Source organism: Macaca thibetana, chromosome 19 (assembly GCF_024542745.1).
Source record: "Macaca thibetana thibetana isolate TM-01 chromosome 19, ASM2454274v1, whole genome shotgun sequence".
NCBI lineage: Eukaryota > Metazoa > Chordata > Mammalia > Primates > Cercopithecidae > Macaca > Macaca thibetana.
The window spans coordinates 36854687-36865179 of NC_065596.1; the positions used below are offsets into that span (position 1 = coordinate 36854687).

Genomic DNA, 10493 nt, shown 5'->3' on the forward strand with positions numbered 1-10493 from the left:
TTTCCATTAGTGTTAGACCTTCATTTTTTTGGATGAGAAGTCAGGGGGCCTTTTTTCTCCTCTTTCTCCACTGTCTGTGATGTGTCTGTTTTTGTCTGGCTACGTTCAACGACTGAGCTGGATGCCAAGGGTGTTAAGGGACTGTTCATAGTCACTGCTATGTGTTAACAAGTTTGGAGAGTGAGGAATAATAAAACACAGTCACTGCTGTTTGGTAAATGTCTGGTGATCTTGCCTCATGCATGCAAAGCCCAGCTCTCAGCTGTAAGTATACAGAGGCCCCGACACAGACTTTATCATTACACAATACTTATACATATTTTGGGGGTACATGCAGTATTTTGATACATGCATACAATGTATAACAATAAACGAGGACAATTGGGACTTCATCACCCCAAACCTTCACCCATGTTGGGAACATTCCAATTCCTCTCCTCCAGCAATTTTGAATTATACCACAAAATATTGCTAGCTATAGTTGTTCTATTGTACTGTCAAACACTAGATCTTATCCCCTGTGTCCAGTTGTATTTTTGTACCTGGGAACAAACCTCTCTTCTTCCCCTGTCCCTTCCCAGCCTCTGGAAGCCACCAGTCAACTCTCTACCTCCATGAGATCCACAGTTTTAGCTCCCACATATGAATGAGAACATGTAATATTTGTCTTTCAGTCCCTGGCTTATTTCACTTAATATAATGCCCCCAGTTTGGCAGTGTCTGGAATTATTTTTGTTCATTACAACTGGTTGTGGGGGCTGGAGAGTGTTAGCAGGTTTGCACCTAGCATCTAGTGGCTGGAGATCAGGGATGCTGCTCAATATCCTACAATTGAGAAGCAGGAATCCCTCCTATGGGCCTCCCAAGAATGGCACTTCTTTTATTTAAGGATGCTGAATATAGTCCCCCAGTCTCTCCTGGCTTATATGGTTTCTATCTTTACACTTTCGTGAGTTTCATCTCCAAGGACTCTAGCAGGTTCTCACAGTGAAGATCTGAGAAAAGTCCCCAGCTGGTTCTGGCAGGGGAAGAGGAAGAGTAGCCATTTTGAAATATACCAGAGCATTCTGTTCAATGCTCTGGAGAGAAACCATTTTACCAGAACCGTTTTATCAGTGTCCAAATGACTTAGAAGAAGGAAAATAAACTCTGGTCCCCTCTTGCCATCCTGTCCCACTTAAGGGGAAGGAGGGTTTTACTGAGAAGCACTTGTGAAATTCATAGTCCCTGGGCACAGGATAAGAGACTGAAAACTTTGGGAGGCCAAGGCGGGCGGATCATGAGTTCAGGAGATCAAGACCATCCTGGCTAACGTGATGAAACCCCATCTTTACTAAAAATACAAAAAATTAGCTGGGCATGGTGGTGGATGCCTGTTGGCCCAGCTACTCGGGAGGCTGAGGCAGGCGAATGGTATGAACCCGGGAGGCGGAGCTTGCAGTGAGCCAAGATTGCACCATTGCACTCCAGCCTGGGTGACAGAGCGAGACGCAGTCTCAAAAAAACAAAAAACAAAACAAAACAAAAGACTGAAACCTTACCATTAAGACTTCTTGAAACCATTAATTGGGAGGTCATTAGGCTGAGATGGCTCCAGTATCCCGAATTCTTAACCTAAGCAAACCCAAACCCAACTCAGTGTAACTGGCCTTAACCAATCAGAAACCACCAATTAACCTCCTACTATTGGCTTTCCACTGGAATGAGCCAAATAAGGCTCTACACTAACCAATCAAGTATTTTCTTTGTCTTGTTTCTGAGTTCAGCCTGTAAAAGCCTTTCCCTCATGCCTCTTCAGAGGGGCCCTAAGATGCATGTGGTCTGGCAATGCCCAATTCATGAACTGCTGTCTGCTTAAATAAACTCTTTAAAATTTTAATGTGCCTAAGTTTATATGATTTTGCTGACTATAGAACACTTCCCCTCTCACAACCAAATCTTATCACCATGTTACTAAAGACCTATCATGCAGCTTATTTTACCAAGTACATCACATTCAGCTATCAGGAAAAAATCACAAGGCACTCTAATAAGCGAAAAACACAGCTTGAAGATTTTACTTAACTCATTAATGAGAAAAACTGGTGACATGAACTAACTCATAAGAGAACATTTCCTCTAGCCGAAAAAAAAGTAATATTTATAGATCAAGAATATTAAAGTGGCTGGCTGCAGTGGCTCATGCCTGTAATCGCAGCACTTTGGTAGGTCAATGTGGGAGGATCACTTGAGGCCAAGAGTTTGAGACCAGCCTGGGTAACATAGTGAGATCTCACCTATACTTAAAAAATTAGCCGGGCATGGTGGTGCGCACCTGTAGTTCCAGCTACTCAGGAGGCTGAGGCAGGAAGATAGTTTCAATCCAGGATGTCAAGAGGTTGTGGCTGCAGTGAGCTATGATGGTGCCACTGCACGTCGGTGTTGGCAATAGAGTGAGACGCTGTTTAACAAAAACAACAAAAAAATTTAATTAAAATGATGTGCAGCAGCAAAAGAGGCAAAAACTGGCCTCCTCCCAAATGGAGATGGAGGAGGGTAGTAAACTGAGCCTTCTCCAATTTACTTTTGTATAAACAAGAAGTAATTTGAACTGCCATCGGCGATCCGCAATGTGAGTTGATAAATAGCTCAAAACAATGACAAAGTAGAATCAAATGACCCGGAAGCCCGTAATCTAAATAATGCACTGAAGCACAATTTCTCCATTCATTGCTTATTTTGTGCCAGGCACATTTATGAACACTTAATCCTCACAACACCATTAGCTGAGAAATATTGTTCCATTGCCACAAGAGCAACTGAAGCTCATAAAGATTAAACAATAAAAAGTCACACAGCAGACACACTCTACAGCTCAAGTGTCAACAAAACACCCACAGAGATGCACTTAGGGTCACACATCAAATCACACAACCTCACGGAGAATGGGCCTAACCTCACAGAGAATGGGGCCTATCAGATACACCAAAGCAGACGCCCGGCGGTCCCACTCACCTCTAATAACAAACACTTTCCCAAACTTAAGACGCACATGTCCACGCCAGTGTATTATCATAGGCCTTTCCCCACCTCTTAAAGCCTCCCACGATTCAGCCCTCAGAAGGCAACCGCTTGGTTCTCTGTGCGCAGGCGCAGCGTTCTCTCAACACCTCCAACGGGCACAAAGCCACGCCCCCAACGCCGAGCTCACGCACGCGTACTCAATCACCAGCGGAACCGCCTCCACGGCGCTCGGCGTCGAGGTCCTACGGGACGACAGTACGCATGCGTACTTTGTGCCCCAGGTAGCTTGTCTCTTAGCCAAGGACGCCTCTGTAGTCCAGTCTCTGGGAGCGGGGGCGTGAGGCTGCACATGCGCACTGCGAGTCCTCGCCTACTCCCAGAAACCACTCGGCACACGCGGTGCGGCAGCTGCTTCAGGTTGGCGGGCTCCAAGGACACGTGAGTGGGCAGCGTCGCCGTTTCTCTTTTGTTGGACGGTATTTTCCCAGCGCCACGCGGAGCCTGGGCCATTATGAGGTTTGTGTTGCGTCGGGGCGGTCTGTCTCAGAGGCACTCCGGGGAGGAGTGGCCGGCGAATGGCTGGAGGCCCAGGGATCCGTGCAGGCGACCCGGCCTGAGTGTGGAGGGGGCGGGTGCCTGACAACAATGCGCGCGTGATCTGTGTGTTGGCGTTTGTGTACACGGAGGGCATTATTAAAATTACTCTTTGTGTGAATGGTTCTATCCCAGAGTAGGCGACTGGAGCATTGAAAAAGGCCCAGTTACAGTTTTAGAAACCAGAGCTGCACGCTAAACAGTGTTTTCTTTTGACCGTGAAATCTTTCGTTCTTGGAGTTTGTTAGGAACGTGGTTGAAAATGGGTGGCAGTGGGTTCGAGAATCTAGTCACTGAAGTTTTCTTCCTTCTCCTTAGCTCTGCATTTCCAGGACCCGGTCACTGTTCAGGACACTGTTCCAGCGCAGTGATCATTAGCCATGTCTCAGGTAAGTTTTTGTTTTATCTTCTTTTCGTGCAACATCATAGGTTTTAAGTCCTGGGCACATCTACTTTTGCTTACTTGGATGGTAAAGACTGACACCGAGACAAGGTTCAGGTCTTTTCATTCAGCAACACATGGGACTATCGGGACCTCTCAGAGTCCATGTCCTGTACTTTAGTGTTCCTTTATTCACTGAATGAATTAATCGGAATCTCCACTGTCACCAGTCTTCTTTTAAGCACTATGTGGTGGGTCAAAGATACTTTCCCTGGAGAAGACGAGAGCCTTTATCCGGGGACTGTCATCTTCTTGAAGTAGAGGTGAATACTCCGTCATCTTTGACTTTCTTTACTGCTCCAGACTGAGAGGACGCAGCATAGAAAATGCTAGTGAGTGGTTTAGGCTCAGTTACGGTAATCTGCCTTTGGAAATTTGGAGGAATGGGAATGTGATTGATGTCTCGAGCATGAAGTCCAGGTTAACAAAGTCAGGCCATTTATTAGGACATTAGTCAAAGATAGTGTTTTGGATCAAAGGTTCCAGTTTGAAGTTGGGCAGCTTAAAATAAAGTCACAGGCTTCATCTGTGGAATTCTGGGAAAAACCTATTGGCTTTCTGTAAATGAGGAACAAGAAGTCTGCTGCAAGGGACAAGATGGATGAGCTGGCTATATTTCCCAAAATAGAGTTCTCTTCAGGGTGTTTGCATGGTCTCTGAAATTTTGTGCAAATACAACCAGATTTGATTCTTAGCCTGCTAAGTGTAGACACCAAGACATTTTGTTTGAAAAATAGATTTTCTTCTCAAAGGGGAAACTTATATTTTCTTTCTTTTCTTTTTTTTGAGACGGTGTCTCCTTCTGTCGCCCAGGCTAGAGTGCAGTGGCACAATCTCGGCTCACTGCAAACTCCGCCTCCCAGGTTCAGGCCATTCTCCTGCCTCAGCCTCCTGAGTAGCTGGGACTACAGGCGCCCGCCACCAGGCCCGGCTAATTTTTTTTTTTTTTTTTTGTATTTTTAGTAGAGACGGGGTTTCACAGTGTTAGCCAGGATGGTCTCGATCTCCTGACCTCATGATCTGCCTGCCTCGGCCTCCCAAAGTGCTGGGATTACAGGCGTGAGCCACTGCGCCCAGCCTGTATTTTCTTTCTTTTAGGAAAACAGGCAGTATTTTCCTTACTCATTCTGTTTTGGATTTTGAAGCATTTCAGATTAGGGATATTCAACCTGTATCTTTTGGTAATCTTTTAGAAGATATAGTTGTAGAAAAAATACTGGCATCTGGGCACCCCTGTAGTCCCAGCAACTTGGGAAGCTGAGGCAGGAGGATCACTTCAGCCCAGCATTTCAGCACTGTAGTGCAGTGTGATCACACCTGTGAAAAGCCACTGCATTGCAGCCTGGGCAGCATAACAAGACCCCTCTCTCTTAAAAGAAAAAGAAAATACTGGCATCTGAAGAATATCAAGAAAAAATATTCATTAAAAATATTGTAGTCTTCCTCATTTATGGTGACAGAATTCAGGATAGCAAGAGGTGTGTCTTGAAGCAATCTTGGGGAATCTTGGAGGTGCTGGTAATACTCAGTTTCTTGATCAGGGATCTGCTGATGGGTGGATTGTTTGTGTAAATTGATCATATTGGACATGAATTCATCATATTGATCATGGCTTACTGCAGCCTCAACCTCCTAGGTTCAAGCAGTCCTCCTGCCTCAGCCTCCTGAGTAGCTGGGACTACAGGTGTGAGCCACCATGCCTGGCTAATTTTTTAATTTTTTTCTAGAGACGAAGTCTCGCTGTGTTGCCCAGGCTTGTCTTGAACTTCTGGGCTCAAGCAGTCCTCCTGCCTTGGCCTCCCAAAGTGCTGGTGTGGCAGGCCATGTCTCGCCAAACACAGGTCTCCGTAACAGCTGTTTCAGTACTGACGGACAGGTTAAATATTAAAAGCCAGTACCCTTATACAGCGGCTGGAATGTAACAAAAGCCCACCAAGAGTTTTGCCTTGGCCTTTCCTGGGCCTTAAAGCATGACAAAATAATGAAGGGATTCTTAATTGGACCCATTTAGGATGAAACAAGTTTTACTGGGGGATCTGAAGAAACTCCCTGCGCCTCCACAAATAAGTTTATTGGAGGTCTGAAGGAACTCCCCAAACCACCGTGGTTTAGCAGGAGACAAGATAAGGGTAATCACTCCAGCACCCTACACCCATTTAGATTAAGTAAATTTACTGAGGCTCCAGAGGAAGGTCTTCAAGACTCAGTCTTTGGTTATAGATTAAAAGAAGTTAATCACTTGTCTTTAGATGAATGCATACCTACACGTAGATATATAGCTTAGAAGGTATATAAGCTCTGGAAAACTTTGTAATTTTGAGTTGGTCTGGCAGTAATTTCCAGGTCTTCTCCCTGTAACTGGCTACAGAAATAAAAACTCCCTTCCTCCCCAGTTCATCTGCATCTCGTTATTGGGCCTCAATAAATAGCAGCCTGACCCTCAGCTTAGTCCAGCAACACTGGGATTATAGGTGTGAGCCACTGCACCCAGCGATACTGATTTCTTAAACCCCACATTCAAGCGAGAAAAGAGGAACCTTCTCTGCCTCATGTTTAGTACAATAAAGTTTCAATAGCTTTTGACCTTTGTACTGTTGTTGCAGATGGTGCAGGGGTGTATCTGGAAAGGATGACACAGGGCAACTGTATATGATTGGAGTAATTGGGAATCATAGTTGTATTATGAGTTGATGAAGTCCCAGGATATTGGAAAGGAAAACTAACCGTAGGCTGGGCATCCTCAGTTCTTCCCAGCTTCTTCAAAAGTAGCTGAGGATGAAACCTTCTTCCTTGCTTCTGTTGCACACCTGATGGAAGCAAATAAGGTGAAATAATAACACATCTGCTGCAGTTTTCGGACCATTACATCTACTACCCTAAAATGTAGCTGCAAGAGCAAGGACTACTTTATTTCGTATGATTCTATGGGTGAGGAATCCACACTGAACTCGACAGGGTGGGAATGATTAATCTCTGATCCTATGATGCCTGCTGGGGCCTGAATCCCCAGGATGGCTTCTTCATTCATATATTTTATATTTAGCTAGACTAGCTGGAGTCATATATCTGGGCCACTGTTGTTTGCTGCTAGCTGAGTTCCTCAGCTTTATTTGATGTAGTCTCAGAATCCCTCACTCGCCATTGGCAATGTCTCACTGGCTTTTCTTATGTGTGATGAGCCCCTATGAGGGCAAAACAGAAGATGCCAATCCTTCCTAAAGCTTTCACCTGGAACTAGTTAGTGTTACTTCTGTCACATTCTGTTGATTAAAGCAAATTGTAGGTCCAATCCAGATTTAAAGAAAGGAGACTATATTTTGTTTCAGCAAAAAAGTAATTTGTAAGTTATTCTGATGCTCACACTAAAGATCCATGATAGAATTGATCATGACTGGCTTTCGACAAAGTCAATGTGTGGTCATACTATGAATATGTAAGATTATGAAATCAACTGTGATAGTTCCTTTACAAATTGGTTTTGAATACATGGATACACAGTCTCTGGGCAATACATTTCTTAAATTATTCAATGTTTTTTGAATCACCCTGTTCATCTTGAATGTTTCCCTTATTAAGTATTTTTCTATACCCAAATTTTAGCAAACACTATTTCACAGTATTGTTCTTCAGCAACTTAAATAAACTGCTCTTACAAGACACAGAGTCCTTATCAGCTCCTCCCAACTTCCAGTTATTTACTTGGACTCTTCTAAGAAAGTGTTTGTCGTTTCAGGGATCAATGACATTCCAAGATGTGGCCATTGACTTCTCCAAGGAAGAGTGGGGATTCCTGAACCCTGCTCAGAGAGATTTGTACACAGCTGTGATGTTGGAGAATTATCAGAACCTGGTCTGGCTGGGTAAGTGCTTAAAGCCCTTTATTCAGCATGTCTTGAGCGTGTCTTTTTTTTTTTTTTTTTTTTTTAAATACTGGGAGTCTTTGGTGAGATTCAGAATTTACATGAGATGTGGAAATTGAAGTGAGCAGCTTTCTTTATCCTATCTGCCAGATATTCTAATTTTTTTGTTTTTATAATGGCTTGTGTTTTGATTACAGTGTTGATCTGTCAGAATACCTGAGTAACCAGAGAATAGCCAATTCTTTCTATTTATTTTCACAGGACTTTCCATTTCTAAATCTGTGATTTCACTGTTGGAGAAAAGGAAACTGCCTTGGATAATGGGGAAAGAAGAGATAAGAGTCCCATTGCCAGGTGAGTATGAAGAACCAACTAGCGGGGGTAAGCCATGTATATGAAAGGCATACCAGTTCTAGAGGGCAAAGCACCTTTAAGATGTGAAGGATGCTGTCTTCCACTGTTCCATACACATGTAGACATTGAGGCTTCTTGAGTTTGAGTTCCTAAAAGGATACTGATCACCCACCATTTATATCTACTTTTATAAATGCCTGTGGGCTCAGAAATTACAGGTGTGTCTTTCCTCTTTGTCTATGGTAAGCTTCTTTTTAAACTCAGTATCCTGTTTCTCCAACTTTTTTTTTATTTGATTCTTTGATAACTGTTGTTTTCTTTACTGTAAAATGACTTATATAGTGGTCTGATTGTTTGAATGGGTATATTCATTGGTCATTTATTCATTAACATTCATTCCTTTTTTAAAACTAATCAACTGTTGAGAGTCCCCAAGACCACCTCCAGGTTCAAGGACTTACTAGGAGTAGTCACAGGAGTCATGATATTGTTGTATTCATGCCTGCAAAGTTAGTGAATAGTCTAGAAGAACACCATCATTCTGATGCCAGCTGAAAAGTATGGGGATCCCCAAGACCACCCTGAATTCTGACATGAATTGCAAATCCAAAGGTCCCCAAGATAATTAGGTTTGATAATTCACGAGGACTCACAGAACTTACTGAACTCACTGAAAGCTGTTATACTCATGGTTACAGTTTATTACCATGAAAGGATACACGTTAAAATCAGCCAAGGAAAAAGACATGGGCAGAGTCTAGGAGGACTTCCATTTATGCCCCTACAGTGGAGTCATGGACAGTGTTAACTCCTCCCAACAATGATGTGTGGCAATATGCACAGTGTTTGACCAACCAAGGAAGTCTAGCTGACCCTTGGTATCCAGACTCCTCATTAGGGCACCATCATGTAGACATGGCTGACTGCTCATGTCTCACCTCAGGCTCTAGCCCTTCTGGAGGTTGCCCTAATATCATGTGACCTGGAGCCCCACATAAATCACATAATTTGACTCTCTGGTGTGGTCCAACGCCCATAGGCAAATAGAGACACTTTTATCATGCAGGATATTTCAAGGTGTCAGAGATTACCTCCCAGGAGCCAAGGGCAAAGACTAGACCTCTCTTTGGAAAAGGTTAAATTCTTGACTGCACAATGGCTAAGTTTTATTTTAGCAAAAGATATAAAGCAAAATCAGCAAAGGTAAGCTCATAAGGCAAGGTCTGGAGGAAATCAGGAATGTGCTTCTGAGATTCCTCTCCCAGTGGAGTCACAAAGGAGGTACTTAATTCCTCTAGCAGCAACTTGTGTGGTATGTGTGAGATGATAGCAGCTAGATAACATTAGACTTAGTGCCAAGGAATTTTACTTAGGGAAGCCATAAAGGTACTCTCTGCCTAGTGTATGCTGAAAATCCAGACTCTCAAAACGAAAGTAGGTGTTCTGCATAAACCACATCATCTGCACAAATAGTTTAGGTGTGGTAAGTCGCTTGTACCAGTTCTCGGGAATGGTAGAAACCCTCTTGAAACCCAAGTTCCTTAGAGGTCAATCGGGCCAACCTTGGAAGCACACCTTTCTTAGGAGAACAGTCTCAAAGCCTGCTGTGTTCTTTTCTGAGTTTGTTTAAAAGTATAGAAACTTGCAGTGAGTTTACATTTGAGTGAGGGGATTAAGACTTGCTTCCACAAACCTTGTGCAAAGTAGAAACTAATTAACTGGTAGAAACTGATTAAAACGGGTTATTTTGGTGTGTGGGAATTAGTAGAGTTTTAGCTTCAAAACTTGGTGATATTTAAAGTTACAGAAAGTGAGGAAATGAAGTACATTTCTGCTATATGTATTTAGGGAATTGTTAGAATTAAGATATGTCTTGAAATGTACATTAGAAATATGTAACTGGATCTCAATAGTAATTCAGAATTGGAGATGAACGTGTTTTCTATATGTTTTGTGGTGATGGACCCTTAGGAATGGAAGAAGTGAATTGCCTATGGATAGCAGAGAAGGACTGATTGATTGGTAGCAGGAGAAACAGGAAACATCCTGTGTTAGAATTCCAGGGCCTCACTGTTCATGAAGAAAAGGTAACCAAAGTAAGACCAAGACATTAGAGTAAGACAACATTGAAAGGTAGTTGGTATCTGACTAATTTATGGTTCTTGCTAAAATGGATATTTCTGTGGTGCAAAGGATGTAGAACAATGAGCTTGAATCGTCACATTTGGTAATAATCTTTT

General features: G+C 43.1%; 1 protein-coding gene and 1 pseudogene across 3 annotated transcripts in view; one reads left to right on the plus strand and one right to left on the minus strand.

The window, feature by feature from the left end:
• LOC126943270 (glycerol-3-phosphate dehydrogenase, mitochondrial-like) overlaps positions 1–2386 on the minus strand; it is a 30559-nt pseudogene extending 28173 nt beyond the window's left edge.
• Positions 1–10493, plus strand: part of LOC126943223 (zinc finger protein OZF-like) — a 47120-nt gene that overhangs the window by 32436 nt on the left and 4191 nt on the right. The window contains exons 1-4 of one of the 3 annotated variants that reach the window (XM_050771761.1): positions 3338–3441; positions 3916–3986; positions 7773–7899; positions 8161–8253. In XM_050771761.1, coding sequence (XP_050627718.1) covers positions 3978–3986; positions 7773–7899; positions 8161–8253 — 229 coding nt within the window. In that variant the 5' untranslated portion in view covers positions 3338–3441; positions 3916–3977. Of the gene's footprint in view, positions 1–3337; positions 3520–3915; positions 3987–7772; positions 7900–8160; positions 8254–10493 lie in introns of those variants that run through there. The other 2 variants (XM_050771760.1, XM_050771762.1) reach the window with 2 other exon arrangements.